The sequence below is a fragment of the Pelophylax lessonae genome (assembly GCF_965119305.1).
Source record: "Pelophylax lessonae genome assembly, chromosome: 1".
Lineage (NCBI taxonomy): Eukaryota > Metazoa > Chordata > Amphibia > Anura > Ranidae > Pelophylax > Pelophylax lessonae.
The window spans coordinates 617,117,194-617,141,794 of NC_138768.1; the positions used below are offsets into that span (position 1 = coordinate 617,117,194).

General features: G+C 41.4%; 1 protein-coding gene across 1 annotated transcript in view; it reads left to right on the forward strand.

The window, feature by feature from the left end:
* Positions 1-24,601, forward strand: part of ANK2 (ankyrin 2) — a 302,460-nt gene that overhangs the window by 46,966 nt on the left and 230,893 nt on the right. The window contains exons 2-3 of the mRNA XM_082254226.1: positions 7,723-7,824; positions 23,797-23,895. Coding sequence (XP_082110352.1) covers positions 7,723-7,824; positions 23,797-23,895 — 201 coding nt within the window. The remainder of the gene's footprint in view (positions 1-7,722; positions 7,825-23,796; positions 23,896-24,601) is intronic.

The following is a 24,601-nucleotide window of genomic DNA, read 5'->3' on the forward strand; positions in this document are numbered from 1 at the left end:
GTCGGCATGTCCCCGGGACACAGCCCGTCACCGGCAGGGGGGAAACAGCCAATGGGCATGGCTGTTTCCCACGTGATCGGCTGTGTTCCAATGACACAGCCGATCACAATAGAGGAGCCCAGAAGATGACCGCGCATGCGTGATCGGGAGCGCGGTCATGTCGGTGGCTCTGTGTTCCCTAGGAACACAGCTGTCACCGGCGGTAGTAAACAGTCACTGACAGTGACTGTTTACTATGTGATCGGCTGTGAATCCATTCACAGCCGATCACAAAATGTAAACACAGCAGTAACTCACTGTTACTAGCTCTTCTCCCCTCACACAGTTTCCAGTGTGAGGAGAGCAGAGCCAGAAACAGTGAGTTACTGCTCTGTACACCTGTCACAATGTAAAAGCACAAAAATAAAGGTCCCCACACAGTCCTCAGCCCCCCCCCCCCCAATTGCACCTGTCACCCAACAGTCACCTCATCAGTGCCCAGAAATTGACACCCATAACATTCACATGTGAGCGTAGCGATCGCGGGCAGAATCACAGCGATTCTGCCCGCGATCCGGAAATCATTGCAAATCGTGGGACGCCTGTTCGTTGCCCGTGATTTGCAATAGCATCCCAAACGCTGTGCGATGTTGCCGCGATTTCCGCCTGCCGAATCGCGGTAACATCGCGCAAACATCGCATGACGCCCAAAAAAGGTACAAGAGTTTCTTTGGGGCGTCATGCGTTGTTTGCGCGATGTTACCGCTATTCAGCAGGCGGAAATCGCGGCAACTGCCATCAGTACCGCCGTGCACCATTGCCCGTCACCTGTCACCCATCAGTGACCATTGCCCGTCACCCCATCAATTACCCTCACCTGTCACCCCATCAGTCATCGTCACCTGTCACCCCATCAGTCATCGTCACCTGTCACCCCATCAGTGATCATCACTTGTCACCCCATCAGTCATCGTCACCTGTCACCCCATCAATCATCATCACTTGTCACCCTATCAGTGATTGTCATCTGTCACCCCATCAATCATCGTCACTTGTCACCCCATCAGTGATCGTCATCTGTCACCCCATCAGTGATCGTCATCTCTCACCCCATCAATCATCGTCACCTGTCACCCCATCAGTGATCGTCATCTGTCAACCCATCAATCATCGTCGCCTGTCACCCCATCAGTCATCGTCATCTGTCACCCCATCAGTCATCGTCATCTGTCACCTCATCAGTCATCGTCACCTGTCACCCTATCTGTCATCGTCACCTGTCAACCCATCAGTCATCGTCATCTGTCAACCCATCAGTCATCGTCATCTGTCACCCCATCAGTGACCGTCACCTGCCACCTATCAGTCACCTGCCACCCATCAGTGATCATCCGCAGTCAACCGTCACCCGTCGCACAGCCCATCACAGCCAGCATGTCAAAAAGGATGTACAGCAGCGAGGAGGCCCTTCAGGTCCTCTCCATGACTGATGAGAGCACCAGGGAGCTCTCATCAGTATCTGAATCCATATCCGAATCCGATTCGGAATTTGAAATCGCTAATAGTAGCGGATCGGAGATGGACTCGGACTATTCCTGTACACTTTCCTTTATAGAATGTATTTTGGGGTGCAATTTTTGCTATATCCATGCAACCACTTACCGACCGCCTAACGACTATATACGTCGGTCATTAAAAGCTAAATACTGGGGTTATGGCAGCAGATAGCTGCCATAACCCCGGTATTTTTTTCAAACGGCGGGCGGTTGGCTTTCAGATAAGGGTGGTCCCAGTGGCAGATTCGCCGCGGAATTGGTGAAGGGGAAGAGGTGCCCCCCCCTCCTGCCACGTCCCAGACGTTTTCCCAGCTTACCGGACCCGCCGGCAGCGGGGAAAACCATCCGGTCCTGGATCCTCAGAGACAGGAAGTCGAGTGAGGGCAAGATGGCCCTCACTCAACTCTATGGTCTTGGAGGACCGGAGCTAGGTCAAAAGTCGTTGCCTAGCAACCGATTTAAAGGGCCGCTTTTTTTTTTTTTTTTTCTTTTTCAGCAATTTTTTTTTTCTTTTTTAGTGTAGTTGTGAGGTGTGAGGTCTTTTTGACCCCAGATCTCACAATAAAGAGGACCTGTCATGCCTATTTCTATTACAAGGGATGTTTACATTCCTTGTAATAGGAATAAAAATGATCAAAACATTTTTTTTTTAAAAACTGTGTAAAATAAAAAAATAATAAATAAAATAAATAGGAAAAAAAAATGAAAGCGCCCTGTCCCCGTTAGCTCGCGGGCAGAAGCGAATGCATACGCAAGTCCCGCCCACATATGTAAACGGTGTTCAAACCCCACATGTGAGGTATCGCCGCGATCGTTAGAGCGAGAGCAATAATTTGAGCCCTAGACCTTCTCTGTAACTCTTAGCTAGTAACCTGTAAAAATTTTTAAAATGTTGCCTATGGGGATTTTTAAGTACCAATGTTTGGCGCCATTCGGTGAGCGTGCGCAATTTTGAAGCATGACATGTTGGGTATCTAATTACTCGGCGTAACATTATCTTTCACATTATGGAAAAAAATTGGGCTAAATTTACTGTTTTCTTATATTTTAATTAAAAAAAGTGAATATTTTTCAAAAAAAATTGCATTTGGAAGACTTCTGCGCAAATATGGTGTGATAAAAAATATTGCAATGATCTCCATTTTATTTTCTAGGGTCTCTGCTAAAAAAAAAATATATAATGTTTGGGGGTTCTAAGTAGTTTTCTAGCAAAAAAATGATTTTAGCTTGTAAACACCAAGTGTCAAAAATAGGCCCAGTCTTAAAAGTGGATAAATGGACAACTTTGTGTAAAGTTCTACTTGGATGTTAGGCCTCTGTATGTGGTTAGGCTGTGTAAAAGTGTTACACATGTGGTATCGCCATACTCAGGAGGAATAGCAGAATGTATTTTGGGGTGCAATTTTTGATATGTACATGCTATGTGTTGGAAATATTTCATAAATGGACAACTTTGTGTAAAAAAAAAAAAATGCATTTTCATTTTCTTTCCACAGTTTCCAAAAACTTGTGGAAAAAAATGACACGTTCAAAAGACTCATCATGCTTTAAAAAATATACGTTGGGGTGTTTGCTTTCCAAAATGGGGTCATTTTATGGGGGTTTCCATTGTCCTGGTGCTCCAGGGCCTTCAAAAGTGCGTTAGGATGTCAGGAAATTATATGTGTAATTTATGCTCCTAGAATGCCGGACGGTGCTACTTGGATGTTAGGCCTCTGTATGTGGCCAGGCTGTGAAAAAGTCTCACACATGTGGTATCGCCATACTCAGGAGGAGTAGTAGAATGTGTTTTGGGGTGTAGTTCCAAGTATACATATGCTGTGTGAGAGAAATAACCTGTTAATATGTCAATTTGTAAAAAAAAAAAATCTTCATTTTGCAAAGAATTGTGGGGAAAAATTACAAGTTCAAAAAAATCACCATGCCCGTTATTAAATACCTTGGAATGTCTACTTTCCAAAAAGGGGTCATTTGGGGGTATTTGTACTTTCCTGACTTTTTAGTGTCTCAAGAAATGAGATAGGCCTTCAGTACATCAGGTGTGATCAATTTTAAATGAATAGCACCATAGCTTGTGGACTCTATAACTTTCACAAAGACCAAATAATATACACTTATTTGGGTTATTTTTTACCAAAGATAAGTAGCAGTATAAATTTTGGCCAAAATTTGTGAAGAAAAATTACTAATTTGCAAAATTTTATGACAGAAACAAAGAAAAATGCGTTTTTTCACAATATTTTCAGTGTTTTTTTATTTATAGCACAAAAAATAAAAAACCCAGTAGTGATTAAATACCATCAAAAGAAAGCTCTATTTGTGTGAAGAAAAGGACACAAATTTTATATGGGTACAGTGTTGCATGACTGAGTAATTGTCATTCAAAGTGTGAGAGCGCTGAAAGCTGAAAATCGGTCTGGGCAGGAAGGGGGTGAAAGTGCACTGTAGGCAAGTGGTTAAAGGCCACTGAACAAATACAGTGTGACATAGAATATTGCAATGATCACCATTGTATTCTTTAGGGTCTCTGTTAAAAAAAAAAAAAAGAAATATATATATATATAATATATATAATGTTTGGGACTTCTAAGTAATTTTCTTGCAAAAAATACTAATTTAAACCTGTGAACAAAAAGTTCCAGAAAAGGCCTGGTCAGCAAGTGGCTATTGTATCTAAAGACAGGGAGTGAAGGAAAATCTCACAATGGGACATGGCAATGGGAACAGTTCAAAGTGACACAACCCCTCACTCCCTCCCCAGAGGATACCTATCATTACACAAATGCTGGAATGATATCTCAGTATTTCCTCTCAGATAACTAGTGCAATGAGGAGTGACAAGGAGACAGGGAATCTTTTAGCATTAATCCAGGACCCATTCAGAACTATTATATTACAAGCAGCTGTGTATTTCTGTACTGTTTGACCTCTGGTGCTGTTGCAAAATGGTAAAAAGGTTCAAAACACACCTTTTAAATTTACCCTGAGGGGGCACTATTTCTACATGTATTATAAAGATAATACATTACAGTAAAAACAGTGTTGAAAACATCAAAATAACGTATTTTTACGCATGGCTCATGTTGAACTGGTAAGGGAAGCTGTTCATTTCAGGGGCAAAACGACAGTATGGAAAAAGTCTACATTTGAAATCATTCAACAGCAACATTTTGGCAAATTGAGGCAATGTAGAAAACCAAAATGTTTCTTCAATAAGGCCATTCTGGAATCAGCTTACAAGGTTTCATTTAGGTTGTATTGCAGCAAAAGCTGTTCCGTCTTATAGTGACAGATGTTTAAGGGGTTTTGGTCAGCGAGGTGATGTCTCGCACATCTGATGTTCCTGTCCAACACTAATCTCCTTCTGGTCTACAATATTTGTCCTCATTTAAACTTTATTTCACATTACTATGAGACCCCTGGATAGCTTTTCTACATTATACTCTTCCAAGATTTGATGTCCCCTAATAGACATTGGCCTCTTCTTTTTCCTAGCCTAAACAAATTATAGTCAGGGCTTGGAAGAAGTCCGGTGTTGGTTTGCAGGAAGTCAAAGAGTGCATAAGGACTGTGCATGTTTACAAGAAGTTATCCAGCATCCTCAAAGACTCACAGCCCCCTAATTCTTTAAGGTTTGGGAACCCTGGCTTTAGTATGCACTCCCTTCCCTGAATTCTACTACCTTTAGCTACCTATAGTTCTTTACTTCACACCTGTTCCAGAGCCCCTTGGGCTGGATGTGGGCTTGTCCCATTTTCCAAATCCATTTCCTCCTTTCCTACACCTTCCTTTCCTCCTGCCCTTTCCCCCTATTTCTTTCTTTTCCTGTCCCTCTTCCCCCTTCCTTCCCCCCTTAAGTTTGCTTATCTTGCCCCTTGTTGGAGTGAAAATTATAAGCATCTTGAGCATGTTCTCCCCCAATGTTCAAGAAGTCTCTAATCCCCTAAATAGGCTCTGAACAACTGACTGTTGAAGTTTTCTACTACATAAACCCTACCTTTATACTTTCTGTTGATTCACCGCCCCTGTGTGGGCAATACTGTTAGTATACCTTATTTTTTAAAATTATTAAAAATCCTTGATACAGAAAAAAAAGTCTTCCGTAGAATTTAAAAGTGGAGTTCAATACTAGAACTAACTAAGCCTAAAACTGCTCCATCCCATCTTCTAACTCCTATACTAACTACCATATCAAAGGAAGATTTATATACTTAACTAGTCTCACTAGCACACACATGATTCCCTCAGCAGCCAGCTTCAGGGGAGAGAAGACAGCTTCAGCATTGGATGGAATTCCTGGTGGGGGGGTGACGTCACCTATAGGATTACCAAAGGGCATCCTTTGTTGGCTGTCCTTCCTCTCCCCTGAAGCTGGCTGCTGATAGCCGATCACATGACCAGACCAGAGTGCTCTGAGGATAGTTAATTATAAGTATCTTCCTTCTACAGGATAGCTAGTATAGGAGTTAGAAGGGAGGTGGGAGCAGTTTCAAGCTTAGCTCTAGCTAGGACTTCCATTTAGATTTAAATACAAGGATCAAAACTGCTCGTGGCTTTAAAATCTCCAACTTCTGAAAAAGCATCAACAAAGTGAAAAAGTTTTTTTTTAACTCAATGTTGATGGGCATTCATTATAATATCATTTTCTTTTATACTTATAAGTAACCCCAACAATTTTGATCAAAGTGAAGTAAAATGTGTTTGAGTGATATCCTCTGACATCATGTGTGTTTTATAGATAGGATCTTGTGATGCTTTGACGTAGTATTGTTTTGCCCTATAATTAACCAATATGCTTGTATGATAACATGCTGATTGATTATATTATTTATAAATGTAAAGCAACGACGTATATTTAATGTGCACTTCCAGGTAAGGTTGATCCAACTGGGATCAAACTTAATTGGATCCAGCTTGGCACAATATAAGTATGCATATATCTTATACTTTGAACAAAATAACTGACCTAAGTCAGTGAGTCAGCGCTCACTGTTCCACAATAAAGAAACCCCCCTAGATGATGGAATAAATGAATCAATAAGAATAAATTAAATAGATGAAAAGAAGGGGACAAACAGGACATTAGTAAGGATGCATGAACTCATCTGTAGACAAAGTCTTTCTTCAAGCGTGTAGTGGTCACAATGGTGACAGTTCCTTCTGATGGGAAGTCATAAAGTCCAAATCAGGGTGTAAGGGATGTATGATGACAGGCAGCTCCTCCAGAGGTGGGGAATCCCTCCAAGCATACAGCAAAAACAGAAAAAGGAAGAACAAGGGCGCCAAGTCATGAATGGGAATAGACAAATGACAATTTATTGCAGCAACTTACATGTAAAAACAGGAGATCCAGAGGACAATCACATGGATGTAGATCCGCAGTTTCCACAATGGGACCAGTAAAAGTTAAACAAATCAAGAAACTGACATAACGGTCCTGTGCTGTGTAGCAATAGACGGTTCCAGCTGCCGGCCAATGCTGCAAGTATCGTGGGCTCCCTGGATGGGCATGGATCTGCTGCACAACAGACACCTGTGAGGCTGCCCATCCAGGTAGCCCACAATACTTGCAGCATTGTCCGGCAGCTGGAACTGTCTATTGCTACACAGCACAGGACCGTTATGTCAGTTTCTTGATTTGTTTAACTTTTACTGGTCCCATTGTGGGAACTGCAGATCTACATCCATATGATTGTCCTCTGGATCTCCTGTTTTTACATGTAAGTTGCTGCAATAAATTGTGATTTGTCTATTCCCATTCATGACTTGGCGCCCTTGTTCTTCCTTTTTCTGTTTTTGCTATATCTTATACTTGATGGGCTGCTGGGGAAGCTGGGGAAATGTAAATATGCAATATATTCCTGGAGTTCAGGAGTAAAGAGAAACTTTACCCAGTTTTCAAAAAAGTACAAGTACTAAAGGTACTAAAAATGTATAACAGGATGTGGGGAGAACAGAATAATTATATGTTGTAATTGTAAGTGAAGGTCCACTTTAACTATCATCAAGTTGTGTCCCACAATGGATGATAGATAAAAGAAAAAACAGCAAAGTGTGATGCAAAAATAATGATAATAAACTTGGAAAAACACCTAAAACCAGATGCTTTCTGTAAATTGAATAAACATATTTAGCTGAAATTGCATTGAACTCCTTAATTAAATGTATATGTATCTTTTTCTTACAGTCGGACAGCAATACCAGCTTCTTGAAAGCTGCTCGATCAGGCAATGTTGATAAGGTACTGGAATACCTGAAAGGAGGAGTAGACATCAACACCTGCAATCAGGTATAGTACATGATTTTACTTCTACAACTAAAAAGGATCCTGTCAGTAGCCAGCCCACTTGGTTATGTCAATGCTATTTTACAACTGTAAGCCACATTTCCATCATTTGCATGCATTCTTATTCTAATGCAGGTATGGCAGATTCAGCAAATCTGACCAGGTGTTCGCTTGGGGTTGAATAATGGCCACTTTCTCAGGAGAAAAGTTTCCCAGACTGAGCCAGGTAGACTGGCAAGTAACCGATTCCCCTTACACATATGAAATATATGCAGGTTATTTCAGGATGCAGAGAGCAGTGGAGTGTATTAATATATAGGCTACCATTGCTGACCAAATGCTTAAAATGCTGGTTCCCTAGCTGTTATTTTGACCCACTTGTTGACTATTTTCACAGATCCTGAACAATTATGCAGATCTAGAAATTTTGTGAAAATCAAAACCAGCCATAGATGGATTAAATCGCCGCTGGCTGAGATTTGAACTATGTATGGGCAGGCTGATTGTACCCAGGGTAATTGATCAATCAACTTAGGTACAACCAGCATGTCAAATTTTTCTATATATGTATACTGCTAGCGGTTATTGCTGCTAGCAGTAACCATTGCATTCTGCTGCCCGGGAATCCTCCCTGCACCCCCTCTGCTGGCAGAATACAATAGTGCAGCGGGAGGAATGAAAACCATATCATCTATGGCCAGCCTTATAGGCATTTTTCTACATTTCTACAGCTAGACTGTGTTATAAGATTTGCTTATAACAAACACAGAAGACTGTAAGATTATGTGATTTGTGATTGGCTGCACTGAACCGTATTTACCTGCATCAGTCGGAATACATGTGCCATGCTGCTTATCATATAGCAATGTAAAGAGTTAAAATCCAGATCATAACAAAAAATCTTTTATCAGCTTTCACTTGTTTTGCCCTAAGCTACTGCATGAGTGGCCCAGCGGATACACTTTGCCAAAATATCTAGAATGAGCCTTCCTCTGTACACATGGACAGGATTCTCTGTCTTACATGCTTCTCAACTGAACTTTCCTGCAACAAACACCTTGAGCATTTACCCTTTAAAGGCAAATCTGGCCTTTTTAGATAGATACATACAGGGGATCATAGGGGTAAGCGTACTCTCCTATCTAAGTAGAAAAAAAGCTTGTGCCTCTACCAGTAGGTCCACTACCTCTGAAGTTAGAAAGGGTTCCTTTCATCCCTCCAGTCTTCTAATGCTAAGTCTAAGTCAGAAACAAACTTTCACAAGAAGACACAAATGGCGCTTTTCCACTGCATGGAACCGAACGGTTCGGCTCGCTTTTGTGCTTTTCCACTGCTGGTACCGCATGGTACGGTGTAGGAACGGTTCAGTACGGTACGGCGGCGCTGTTCCAGTGCATGGAACCGAACGGTACGGCTCTCAAAAACAGTACCACCTCGATTGTGGTTCCAAGAGGTACCATACCGGTACCATATCCCACAATCCTTTGCATACAGTCACTACTAGCCACTGATTGGTCAGAGAATCGTTGTTATCCCACCCACTTAACTTTAGTACTACTTTAGTGGGAAAGTAAACCATACCGTACCGAACCGTTCCAACACCGTACCATGCGGTACCAGCAGTGGAAAAGCAAACCGGGCCAAGCAGGGCCGAGTAGAGCCGAGCCGGTACTTGCAGTGGAAAAATGCCAAAAGACATTACCTTTCAAACTAGCTAAGACTGGAGCCAGGGCTTCTTCACAGAAACGAGGGAATGTTTGTCAACCTTCTTCTTCTGGTCCCACAACAACTCTAATGCCTGGGTCCAGAGCATTGTTTAAAAATTGTTTTATGAATTAGGCAATATGACATTGACAAAGATAACACAGAGAAACCATGTGGGCTGTTCAGTATATGTTGCATTTCCATCTAGTTTAACACAGTGGGGGTTATTTACTAAAACTGAAGAGTGCAAAATCTTGTGTAACTCTGAATAGAAAAGAATCAGCTTCCAGTTTTTTTTTGCCCAAGGTTATTTGAACAAGCTAAGGTTGTAATCTGATTGCCTACCATGCACAGCTGCCCCAGATTTTGAGTGCACCAGTTTTAGTAAATCTACCCCAGTATTCCTCATTGATGCCTCTAACATCATCACCAGTATAACCCCATGGAGCAGACTACCCTGTCTATAAACAATGACAACAGAAAGGTATAGTAAATGTCCACCACCTTTTAGATATGCAAGGCAAAATGCTGCCATTATTTTTCCTGCAATAGAAATATGGTGTCCCCACACACATATTTTGCAATATGCTCAGGTTAACCATATTATAAGTTCCAAGATACTCCCATGACAAACTCTTGGACTTATTAATGTCTCTCTCCAGTCCTTGAAGACCCACAAGAAAAACAAGATTGGTCATTTTTCTATAATACCCCAAGAGAAGCCACATACACTGCCCCCCCCCCCCCCCACTACCTCAAGACCATTTTAACAAATGGGTGACCCTCTTACACCTTACGCCAGATAAGGCCTGGCAGGCTATCCAGCAGAATTTGCTACAAACTAAACAAGCTATCCTGAGTGAAAACTGGGGAGAAATCTAATTTCAAATTCTACATTGGGCTATCAAAATTTTTCCAAAATCAATATTCCTTTCCTATCTTCTTCCCCTGATTGATATTACATCCTGTCCCTAGTGTCACACTGATCGTCCAAATTTAATTCATGTGTCATGGTTAAGGCTAGTTTTTAAAGTATACAGGGGTGAAGTCCTGTCATTAATAACCAGGATCACAGACACAGGACATTTACTGTATGCCCTTCTACATTTACTCAGAGAAGGGAAGAAGGAGGAGGAGACTAGATGTCAAATGAAAAATTCAACTAGATGGAAAATTCTTTGTATTTTGGGAGTTAAAAAATGGAAGATCTCAAGCCAATCAGTGGAAACTATGACTCATAGATAAAAAAAACATTATGAGTCAAGCCCAAACCTATTCTAAAACATTCTTCCAGACTTGGTGCATTTTTTGGGAATCTAAGGGACCCATGTACCAACTCTTAAAGATTAGGACATCTTTCAAACATATGGTTCAGTACAATATTGAAAAGCTGAAGGACACTCTGGGCAAACTTGATGTGCTGTAATTGGCCCTTCTATAGATTGCGGAAGTCTTTGGGCATAGGAACTGGTGTTAGAAGGTCAACGGAACCTGGTTATTGACCATGGTGAGATGACTGGCACTGACTGATGGCACAGTTGTGGAGTTTTACTGTTTGCGTTGTTTCATTTATTAAGGTACACATATAAACCTAATACTATCAGATTAAATTGGAAAAGAAAAACAATATAATACAAATGGCTTAACTCTCCTACAGTAAATAGAAACGTTCAGGCAGCACACTTTGATTGCATGATCTGTTTACTGGACCACTTTAATATTAATGCTATATGTTATAAAGAAATACATCCTTAAAAACACAGATAAATCCAACTTATTTTGGGGGATCCAGGGTTCCTCCTTTATTGTGGTTGCATAAAACATATACTGTATATCTTATTCAGTGTATCCATATATTACAGTGCCTTGCGAAAGTATTCGACCCCCTTGAACTTTTCAACCTTTTGCCACATTTCAGGCTTCAAACATAAAGATATAAAACTGTAATTTTTTGTAAAGAATCAACAACAAGTGGGACACAATCATGAAGTGGAACAAAATTTATTGGATATTTCAAACTTTTTTAACAAATAAAAAACTGAAAAATTGGGCGTGCAAAATTATTCAGCCCCCTTAAGTTAATACTTTGTAGCGCCACCTTTTGCTGCGATTACAGCTGTAAGTCGCTTGGGGTATGTCTCTATCAGTTTTGCACATCGAGAGACTGACATTTTTGCCCATTCCTCCTTGCAAAACAACTCAAGCTCAGTGAGGTTGGATGGATAGCGTTTGTGAACAGCAGTTTTCAGTCCTTTCCACAGATTCTCAATTGGATTCAGGTCTGGACTTTGACTTGGCCATTCTAACACCTGGATATGTTTATTTGTGAACCATTCCATTGTAGATTTTGCTTTATGTTTTGGATCAATTTCTTGTTGGAAGACAAATCTCTCCTTGTATAAGCTGAAAGTTTAGAGGGACGGCCAGGTCTTCGTAGATTTGCAGTGGTCTGATACTCCTTCCATTTCAATATTATCCCTTGCACACTGCTCCTTGGGATGTTTAAAGCTTGGGAAATCTTTTTGTATCCAAATCCAATAAATTTAGTTCCACTTCATGATTGTGTCCCACTTGTTGTTGATTCTTCACAAAAAATTACAGTTTTATATCTTTATGTTTGAAGCCTGAAATGTGGCAAAAGGTCGCAAAGTTCAAGGGGGCCGAATACTTTCGCAAGGCACTGTATATTTTATGTAGCCCCAATGAAAAGAGACACCTGGAGCCCCTGAACTGCATTGGATTGAACAATGATTGGTGTGGCACTTTCTCTCTTTTACAGCAACTTGAGACATTCAGCATAAAGCCATAACTGACTCATATTCTTGTTTCAAAACAGTGACCGACCGTTTTTTTGGAGCTACTGGATAAGCATTACGGTGCATTTTAGGAGGCGGTTAGGAGTGGCAGCCCACATTTTCATTTTAGAGAAGGTTTCCTTTGATATGTAAATTATTTCAAACAAGCGTCTACATCAGGAAGTCATGCATTGATGTTTTTTTAAGACTTGTCAATTTGCACTTTAACTTTTTTTCTGCCCAGAGAGATACATCATGTGAAATTTACTGCAGATGCTAAAAATATTCATTCATTAAGTGCTATTCTGAGCCTCTGGGGGCAGACGGAAGATCACTGAGTAATGACATTAATAGTACTTTCCACATATTCTAAAATCTTCAGTGCTTTCAGTTGCATTAATTACCATGTTTTAGGCATTTTTCTAATTGCTTGTTTAAGCACAGCCTCTCTGTATTTGCAGGGGTGGCAAAATGTTTTATTGTATCATCAACAATTTAATAACTACACTTTAACTTGCTGTAAAATCCAAATTCATTCTAAATCTGAATCTCTCAAACAGGGCAATTCTTTCTGCTGATTTATTGCATTTTAACCACTTGATTTCTGAAAGGTTTTACCCCCTTCATGACCAGGGCATTTTTTTTTACTATTCAGCACTGGCTACTTGAACTGGCAATTACTTGATTATGTAACACTGTATCCAAATTAAATTTATATAGTTTTTAACACAAATAGAGCTTTATTTTAGTGTTATTTAATCACCACTGGATTTTTTTTTTTGCTAAGTAAATGCAGAAAAAATGCCAAACATTTTGAAAACAAAAACACATTTTTCTTAGTTTCTGATAAAAAAAGTTTGCAAACAAATACTCTTTTTTTGGAAATTTATACAAAAATGTAGTTTCGGCTAAAACATTCTGTACTAGTGTGACAATGCACTGGTCCAAATCATTTGGTGGAGGGGGGGGGGTTATGGTGTGTAGTTGTTTTTCAGGGGTTTGGCTTGGCCCCTTAGTTCCAGTGAAAGGAACTCCTAAGGCGATAGAATACCAAGACATTTTGGACAATATCATGCTCCCAACTTTGTGGGAACAGTTTGGGGATGACCCCTTCCCAACATTACTGTGCACCAGTGCACAAAACAAGGTCCATAAAGACATGGATGAGCAAGTTTGGGGTCAAGAAACTTGACTGGCCTGCACAAAGTCCTGATCTCAACCCAATAGAACACCTCTGGGATGAATTAGAGCTGAGACTGCGAGCCAGGCCTTCTCGTCTAATATCAGTGTCTGACCTCACAAATGCGCTTCTGGAAGAATGGTCAAACATTCCCATAGACACACTCCTAAATCTTGTGGACAGCCTTCCCAGAAGAGTTGAATCTGTTATAGCTGCAAAGGGCAGGCCAACTCAATATTAAGCCCTATGGACTAAGACTGGGATGCCATTAAATTCACTTGCGTGTAAAGGCAGGTGTCCCAATACTTTTGGCAATATAGTGTATATATGAAAATTGATCAATGCTGATGTACTGACAGCCTATCTAATTTCTTGAGGCCCTAAAAATGCCAGAACAGTACAAATACCCTCCCTTTTTGGTAAGTCCAGTTCAAGGTTTTTAGTAATAGGCAAGTTTTTAAAGTTGCAATTTTTTCTCACATTTTTTTTTGAAAAATGAAATAATTAAAAAATGTTCACATTTATTTTTTACATACTGTCACCGGTGTAGTACAGTGTCATCAAATGACTGGTTTGCAGTGATCAGGGATGCTGACTGACAGTGACAAATTACTAATTTTTTTTAATATTTTTTTTTTTATACTTTGTTTTCTTTTTTCAATGTATTATATATATATATATATATATATATATATATATATATATATATATATATATATTACAAAATGTTATCAGAGTAGTTCATTGTCACCATGTCATCATAGTGAAGTTTTTTTCATGATCACTGTAACAGCAATTGTTTGAACTGTCATGAATTGCTTTAATTCGTGACTCATTTAGTATTGTGATGCTGCGATTGGCTATAGCTAATCACGTGGTACAGGGTGCTATGATTGGCCCAGATACCATGAAATAGGTTTGGGCCAATAACAGCTTCACAGTTTTAAGCAAACTGTCATGAATGAAAGCCATTCATGATAGTTTTACTTACATGTTATTATGTGATCACTATGATTGGATATAGCAATCACATGATATCATGGCAGCTGTAACAAGCACTGTGATCTGCTGTGTCCACTGCACCACCAGATATGTTGCGGTGCCTGGGGAACCTGGCAGTTGGCAAGTGATATGCTGCATAGGCAATAGTTTAGAACCAGTCAATGGATATTTTTTTTTTAAATCAAAACAACTTTATTGTGTACCGAAAACAGCACAATAAACATACAATGAGAAATGGCTGCAAAAAACAATATCAAAAAACAAAGACAAGGAAACATGACAATCAGTTCTACAGAGCATAATAAAGAATAAAACAAACAAAACTGTCGACAGGCAACTGTTACCTGATCAGTACAGTAATAATCAAGACGTGCAAGTAGTGTGAGAATTGAGCCACCTATCCCAAACTTTATTATATTTGCCAGGGCAACCCCTGTTAATGTAGATGATTTTCTTGAAGGGGAGAGTATTATTAACCTCGTTAATCCATGCTGCCAGGGTGGGTGTAGCCTGCTGAATCCAACCCCTGGCCAGGAGTTTATGGGCCAGAAAGAGGGTTTCATGCAAAAATGTAACCATGTGTTTGTCTATCTCATCATCCGGGAAAAGCCCCAAGAGTCAATGAATATTTTTAGCACGGAGTATAGACGTGATTAGGAGACACAGTCATATATGGACCTTTAGATGTGGTGACTGCATTAGTTTCTATTTTTCACCTGCTGATCCTGCCAGTAACAAACTTTCTGTACTAGTGTGACGATGCTCACTCACTGTACTGTATCCTTGGAGAAGCAGCATTGGCACCCTAGGCCAAAGGGAGTGTGTTAGAACTACAGAACACCCCCCACATCTACATTACAGAAGGTGAGGTGTTCTGTAGCCCATTAAAGATATCTGAGAAGGCAGATAACATTGTTTGAGATGTCTTTTCCACACAAAGTAAGTTACAAGATGTATAGCAGGATCAACAGGAAAGTTTTTATAGTTACAGAAAATATGCTTGGAAAAAAAAATGATTGTAACCACCACTTCTAAGGACTAGTAAGAAGCAATATACTGTATTTGTGTTTTTGTGTGTAGCTATACTTTAAAACGGAACTATAGATAAAAAAAAAAAACATTTTTTTACAGCTTTAGATAGGTTAATATCTGTAATGAAATGTGCAGGCTTCTGGATTCTGTAGAAATCCTTAGTGCAGGGCTGCCCTCTCTTCTAGCTCTTGAAATTTTGGCTCTGTAGGGGGTTTACAGATTTGGGTCTCCTGGCTTAGCTGCACAAGGACATGCCCCCTCGTTCACTGAGAAAAGTTCTGTTCTGTTTGTAGCATGGAGTAGCTCAGTACCCACATATTCAGAATTCTGAAAGATTGCTAGTGCCCTTGGAACCAGTACAATCATTCAAAGCATCATACATTTTATTCAAAAAAAGCCTTAAAAACATTTAATATGGTACATAAATGATATAGACATAAAACATTATAAGAGCATATCCATCAGTAATTCATATACAACTATTCATTTGGTCACATATAATGAAGACATAAAAAAGGAGCTGGCTAAGGCACACCATAGCTCTCTCAATACGTTTCATGAAACTCAGTTCACTTCATCAGGAGAATATAATGCTGATCAGATGTACTCCAAAAAAAAAAATATATATATATATGTACAGTATATCCATCAGTCACTGGATGCATGGAAACCCTCATCAGAAAGTCTGGCCCGGGAGTTGTGGGGGAGGCAGACAACCATTCAACAAGGACACAAAGCAGGGGGCGGCAGGATGAGACTGGCATATGTCTCTATGCTAAGCAGCCCAACTATGAAATCCACATGGATCCACAGATGGCCGACAGCACCTGTACGTCTAATCAACAGTATTATCTCCTGATGAAGTGAACTGAGATTCACAAAACACGTTTTGAGACCTATGGTGAGACTTACCCATCCCCTTTTTATGTCTTCATCATATGCGAGCACAGGGATAGTTGTATATGAATTAGTGATGAATGTATCTATAATGTTTTATGTCTATATACTAGTGTTGGACCAAAATTGGATTTTCGTTGCCGATATCGATATCCTGGCCATTGAATATCGGTATCAGCCGATATTGGCCAATATTTTTGTACATTTAAAAATGTTTTATTTTTTTTTATTTTTACAATTGACAGGTACTGTTGTGGAGGGATCTGGGGGTCTAAAAGACCACACACCCCTCCTCTGCACTTAAAAGCATTCAAAACAGCCAAGTTTCGCTGTTTTGAATGTTGTTATTTTATTGAATCTGGTGCAGAGTATCGGGAAATTATGTCATGACATTACTTCCGGGTTTTTACATGGAGACCCGATCAGAGCCAAATGCGGCTTTGATTGGGTCTTCTCTTCAGCGGCCGTGCAGGTAGGATGCCCTGGTCTCCCGGTGGGACGGAAGACCTGGGCAAGCCGCGGAAGGCGGCGGGAGGGGGGAGTCGTCCCCTCCCGCTCCTTGTAATGACAACCGCGCGGCTTCTCAGCAGCAAAGATTTTCATTACAAGACAGCCGACCGTCAGCTATGGACGCTGGTACCGGAGTGATGCCTCTAGCTGCAGACATCACTCCGGTACAGTACTTTCCTGAAATATCGGCAATATCCGTAACCTCAGGGGCCGATTCCGATATATCGGGAAAAGTGCAGATCGGCCCTCGATATATCGGCTTTGCAGATAATCGGTCGATCCCTACTATATACTATGTACCATATCAAATGTTTTTAAGACTTTTTTGCAAAAACATTTGTATTCCTTTAACAACTGGATTGGTGAAATGGCGTACCTCATCTGTGACATGATCTGTGAAAGGAGGAGAGTCTGATTAGTTACAGGATTGTCTCCCCATTCACAGATCACGATGTTACGAGCAGTATAATCAGTGAAAAAAGTTTTCCCAATGGAGGACAGGGCAGGAGGGAGTGCGTCGTCATTGGATCATCTTTAGTACAGATGGGCTAGGAGACCCAAAGCTGTTAACTCCCACAGTGCTGGAAGTTCAGAGACAGGAAAGCGCAGGGCATCCTTGCAGTGAAAATTTTTACAGAGTCCAGCAGCCTGCACATTTTGGGTAATGTTGTGTAACTAAAATTGTAGAGAAAAAATGTGCATTTATTATTTCTTGTATTAGGAGCCTGTAAAGCATTGCACAAGCGATCAGCTGATTGCTAGTGCCATGCAGGTCTCCTGCACACTGTCAGTGTATCTGCTTACCCGCAAGCCGATACTCACTGACAGGAAGACTTAATGAAGCACCATGGTCAGTGGCGTCAGCAGGGGCTACAGCCCCGAGTGGGCCCCCCAAAATTCCAGAGTCTCCTATCCCTATAGACAATTATTAGACCCGAGTCCCAAGGCCTGGGGTTGGCCGGGAACTTGGGGATTGACAGTCTGCCCTAGGGCCGCTTTGCAGGGCTGCCTGTGGAGGAGGGCGAACGCCACTGGTTTAAACAGAGTGGGGATCTCCCGCTTACCCAGCGCAGCCAGGTGTCATACGAAGTCCCGCCTCTTGGACCGATTCCTATTATGGACGTCTCACTGGTCCAATGCCAGGACATGTAATGTGCATCATAGGAGCCAATCCAGGAGGCCAGACTTGGCAACGGTCGCATGGCGCCGGGTAAGCGGAAGATCCCTGCTCAGTGTAAACTGGCTGCTCTCCTCTCCTTTCCCAATGCACTGGCAAGACTGTGCTGATAGGCACTGGCAAGGCTGCGTTAGTGGGCCCTAGCAAGGCTGTGTTGATGGGCACTGGCAAGGCTGCGCTGATGGGCACGGGTGAGGCTAAGCTGATGGGCACTGGCAAAGCTGCATTGATGGGCACTGGCAAGGCTGCATTGATGGGCACTGGCAAGTCTGTGCTGATGGGCACAGATGAGGCTGAGCTGATGGGCACTGTCTGATCATGCTGCATTGAGGGGCACAGGTGAGGCTGAGCTAATGGGCACTGATCTGGCTGCATTGAGGGGGGCACGGATCGGGCTGCATTGATGGGCACTTATGAAGCTGCATTGATGATTTGATGGGCACTGGTGAGACTGCATTGATGGGCATTGATGAGGCTGAGCTAATGGGCACTGATGATGCCGCATTGATGGGCACTGGTGAGGCTTAGCTAATGGACACTGATGAGGCTGCATTGATGGGCACTGATGAGGCTGCCTTGATGGGCATTGGTGAGGCTGAGCTGATGGGCGCTGGTAAGGATGCATTGATGGGCACTGGCAAGACTAAACTGATGTACATTGTTCAGGCTGCATTGATGGGCACTGGGCATTGTGCATGGTGGGGCAGGGGTGAGGGGGGGGGGGTTATTTGGTGGAGCGTAGGCTGGACTTACTTTAAAATGTGAGAGGGGTTACAAATTTACCTTCGGGCTTAAGCCCCTGGTCTTTTTCCCACCTAGCAACACCCCTGACCATGGTAGTTCATTGAGAACTACAAGCCGACGGCCACTAAGGATGCTGGGGCTTGTAGTTCATTCAGACTCACAGAACTGTGTGTATGAATGACGTGGCCGACACTTTTCAAACCGTGACAGCTAGTATGGGGAACTATCTCTATACTGCTGCCACAGGGAGGGAGGACAGAGGATGGTGGCTGCATCACTGGGAACATGTTACATGTTCCACCCTTAAATCAGGTGGAATATGTAACTTGTTCCCAAAGGTGAACTTATCCTGTAAGCACTTCTGACTTAAACAGTATGGATTTGTTTCAGCAAGGTTTATAGAGATCAGTAACACAGTCACAGTATCATTTAAGTTCATACTGCACACTCCATCTGAAAGGACCACAGTAATTAAAACAGTTAAAGCGTAACTCCACATTTGTTTAGAAAAAAACATTCCCCTCTGGGTGATCTATGTACATTACAAGGATTTTAACAAAATGTGTTGCAGATTCCTACATTTTGTTATTCTGAAGAAATACCCGTGTGTTTGTCTGTATCCAGGGTGCAAAATATTAAAATGGGAGGGGTTTCATAATTAATAATCAATCAGCTGCAGCAACTGCAGGCCTCTAACGAGGAAAGCTGCTGGGCCTGCATCTCTTTAGATGTGATTTCCTATTGGGAGTATCTCACCATAAGGCCCCTTTCACACTTGTACGAGCTGAAAGTCGGCCGACTTGAAACAAAGCCTGTGTAATCTTGAAAGTCGGACCAAAGTAGTGCAGGGACTACTTTGAAGTCAATGCGACTTAGAAGTTGCACAGATATGAGTTGGGTTCATTGGAAATTATGGGGTACGACTTCTCATGCAACTTTGCAGTCCCAAGTCGCAGGACAAGTCACACAAGTGTGAAAGGGGCCTAAATTACATTGTTGTTGCAGGGGATGCCAGAAATCTGACTTGTATTTTAGTGCAGACTTCTGGAAAAAAAATCAGTGAGCCAATCACACAAGCGCAGGAAATGATGTGTCTGAGGGCGTTCTGTACACATTCTGTGTATAGAACAGCTCCAGGTAGCCATATTGCATTGCATTTTCAGAAAATGACAGAGCTGCAGATTGAAAAGGGAAGGTATTTCTTTAAATAACATTCAAGTTGTATACACTATATTGTTTTTTCTTTATTTGCTTTTTTTTCCCCACAAAAGTGGAGTTTACCCTTTAACTATAGGAGCATTTCAGGCATGAAGGATGCTGTGCTAGGATACTCATACAGCGCCTTTAATAAAACATGTTCTGCCATCAATGCTTATCTGACTGCGCATTGACTAGTCTCATTTTATCATTTAACGCAACATTTTGTTTTAGATAAATGTGGACAGTGTCTGCATGAAAGACAATTTAATTTTTGATATGTTTTTGAATTGTGAAAGCAATCCCAAACACAGGGAGAACATACAAACTACTTAAGTTGTCCTTGCAGGACCATAGAGTTGTAAGATAAGAGTAGCATTATGCTGATGTGGTTGTTGTGAATTAAAAAGTTGTGGCAATGTGGAATAAAAGTGCCCATCTGCCTAAGCAGCTGCCTAAAGTCCCTTAAAGACAGGAGGTGTAAAATGGTATATGCGTAGGGTTGAGAGAGTCAGCGTAAGAGACGCTCCTTCCTTTGTATAATACAAAGCTGGATTAATTGGTATTGGTGACATCACAGGGAGGCCAGTAGTGCTGGTGGAAGGATTTTTGAAAGTTAATATGTGTCATATTTAGTTAGGTCTTCTGTAGGTTTTTGATAGTGTCTTTGTCAGTGGAGCACAAAATAATAAAAGTTCAGTTCAGTTCAATAAGTGATAGCAACACAAAGCAGAATAATAGCATTTAAAAATACATATAAGAAGACCAAAAACAGTTTAAAGAAGAAGTAAAGTCTTCAGTTTTTTTTTTTATTATTTTTTTTCTTCCCTGCAAAGTAAATGCATAATGTGCCAGTATGCATAGCATACTAGCACATTATGTGACACTTACCTGCAAACGAAGCCTACATTGTCCCCGCTGGTGGCCGCATCCATCCTTGCCCATCTTCCTTCTGGGTCTGCGCGCTCCGGCTGTATTACTGGCCAGAGCCGTGTAACGTCATCCCCGCACATGTGCCCGGTAGCCGCCAGTCATGGCACAGGGCTCTGAAGATATGGCACGGGCGGCCGTTTCTTCAGAGTGCATGCGCCATCAGCTGCATGAAATGTAAACATCTCCGAAACGGTGCAAGTTTAGGAGATATTTACAGTACCTATAGGTACAATTAAAGGCTTACCTATAGGTACAAGTTATAAAGGTGGGTTTACAACCACTTTAAATTTACTGTGAAACTCAGTCTGCCAGTATACAAACTCTGCCATCTAAACCGAACTGGACGCACCCTCTGCATTGATTCCTAAATAATAAAGGTTTGATTATAAAGTAATGGTGCCATCCCCTGGAATTTACCTGCACGCTGCTTAGAAAAACACATTTCTGGTCCACCATACACATCCAAATACCTCGGAAGGATATACGATAAATAAAATGCTCATATAGCATAATAGCATTCATAATACAGAGGTGCTTACAATTGGCATCTTTTGTTCAGTTATGTAAAAATTATCCCGACATCCAAAATGTATAAACAACTATTGCTGTAACTGCTTATAAAGTATTTGCTGGATTTCAGCTTTCATTTTTTAGTCAAGTCCATCTAAATATGCTCTAGGACTACCATTTCCTTAGACTGACTATGCTGCCGTCCAAAGGTGTGTCCGTTGCTCCTCCATTGGAGTGGAGACACCCTAAAACAGGAAGTGTGTTACTGGTTAAATGGCTAATGAAAAAAAAAAAAAAAAGCTTAAAAAAAGAATGCAGCCACCACATTTAAAGTGATTTTAAACATATGTTTTTCCCTTTAAAATAACGAACATGTTTTACTTACTTGCTCTGTGTACTTGCACAGAGCAGCCCTGATCCTCCTCTTTTTGGGTCTCCTACTGGTGCTCCTGGCTCCCCTTCCCCCACTAGTGTCCGCATAGCAAGCTGCTTGCTGTAGGGGCACTCATGCGGACTCACTCCCGAGCCTCAATGTCTGCATCTCTTGACACAGACAGCCCCACCTCCCGCTCCCTCATCACTGGCTGTGTTTGCCAGCAGCAGGAGCCAAAGGCTCCCCCGCTGCTGTCTCTTAGCCTATGAGGAAGACAGAACCTCTGCTCTCGTGCACATCACTGGTTTGAGATCAGGCTTATGTATGTACAAGGGGTGGGGGCCTGGGGATGGTGGGTATGGAGGGGGGACTGCATGCAGAAGGTTGCATAAAATACATTAAGGTAAAAAAAAACAAAAAAACTTCTGTCTTTGAATTGGTAAGCTGCAATATATTATATTTTATTTGGGGGGTAATACTGCTTTGAATATAATTGATACATTTCAGTATGAAACCCAAAATGTTCCTTTTCTTTGGAGACTTCTGCAGTACACCCTTGCAGTCATTTAGACTTTTGGGAAAAGTAAAAACATCTTGAAAGTATTATGAATAACACAAGTTTAAAAGCAGTATATTTTTTTTATCAGTAACACTAATAATCCATTAATTAATCCATTCTTTATTTCAAATGAAACGTGTTCAACTTTACATGTTGCTGTCATATTATATGGTACTTACAGTTTAAGTCTTATTCTGAATTATACTTACTGATTTATGATTTACCTGGCCTTCTATGGCTTTCTCAGACCCGGGGAGTTCACGGTGGCTTCCCTATCAGAGGGTCGCTCATGCCTCCTCAAACGGGATTTGGTCAAATGGGGGATCACTATGTCTTGTCACTTCGGTGTTCTAAGACCAGGCAGGTGGGACACCCTTTGACCATCCCTTTGTACCCATCGGGGAATAATTGGTGCCCTGTCAAAGTCCTGGACAATTACGTGGCTCAGACCCAGAGCTCTCCCAGCTACTCACCACTTTTCACGTTGCTGGGTGTTCCCCTCAGCACGACTAAGTTCATATTTTATATCCGCACTCTATGTATCAGACTGGGTTGGGACCCTGCTGCGCACTCTGGCCACTCCTTTAGGATAGGCGCAGCATCAGCTGCCTCCGGGAACAACACGCCAGGCCACATCATCAAAAGGCTTGGTCGGTGGGAATCTGACGCTTTTCAAGTTTACATTCCTCACCCGGAGAAGGAGTTGAGACTAGCTTTTTGTAGGCTTGTGACATTAATTTGTTTGTGAATAAAGTGTGTTCTTGCTTCCTTTTTTGCCCTCTTTATTTACAGGCCTACCCCCTTACGTCGGTTCTGGCACACCACACCGACTTTCCCATACCAAGGTTATCCGTCATTAATTTACCGACCACAAGTGTTCGGCCGCAGGCAGGTATTTGTGGGAGGAGCTAGCGGGCTTTATAGCGCTGCCCCTCCCCTACACCGGCCTGCTGCTGCTCGTCATAGTCACCCCACCCACCGTCACCCTTTTTTTTTTTTTCTTGACCTCTAACCTTCGGGGGGCCCTCTTTATTTACAGGCCTACCCCCTTACGTCGGTTCTGGCACACCACACCGACTTTCCCATACCAAGGTTATCCGTCATTAATTTACCGACCACAACCACTGGAGATCACATATATTAGACAGTTTATTCAGAATGATTCAGGCACATCATGTATACTATAGGCATTTTAGTTTGACTCTTGGGCTATTGGATGGTTATACCCCCTTGACTAAAGTATGTAACAACTTGCTTATAATCATCTCATTAGGGGGGGCAGTGGATGGGTTAGTGAAATGTAGAAAAACAAATCAAATCAAACATTTTCTGAACATTGTTTATTTTTTTTGTTTGTTTCAGAATGGACTCAATGCTTTGCATCTTGCTGCCAAAGAAGGACATCTCTATCTTGTTAATGAACTGGTGGAAAGGGGATCTTCCGTGGATTCTGCAACTAAGGTACAATTATAAGATAAAAAAGATCTATAATGTAAAAACAGAGAAATGTATAGATGAAGCAATTTGTTTTAATGTAAATAGAACAGGACACTGATGGATGAGGGGCTGAGGTATGATACAATATATTTTATTTGCAGGTGTAAGGCAGGCCATACACAATGCGAATTTCGAACGAAAATACAAATCGAAAGTAAAATCGTTTGTTTTTCGAATCATTAGTGTGGTATGTGTGACACGCTATTTTCGTACGACAGCCAAAATTGACTGCTCCAACATGCTGGGGTTTTTTGCGAAAATTGGCCAAGTTTCGTATCATTAATGAGGGAGTTGTATAATTTGACCTTACAAAACACAACTGCGCATGATTCCCGAAAAGTTCGAACCAGAAGGAAAAGATAACGAAATAAACAACAACACACAAACGATTGTTCATCTACAACATATAATGATAATAATGCAGGAAATACTATAGGTTACAGCAATGTCTGCTGAGGTGCCAACATATCTGCAAAAAAAGTGGAATAAACACAAATGTATGTGTATGTACAGTATTTCACAAAAGTGAGTACACCCTTCACATTTTTGTAAATATTTTATTATATCTTTTCATGTGACAACACTGAAGAAATTACACTTTGCTACAATGTAAAGTAGTGAGTGTACAGCTTGTATAACAGTGTAAATTTGCTGTCCCCTCAAAATAACT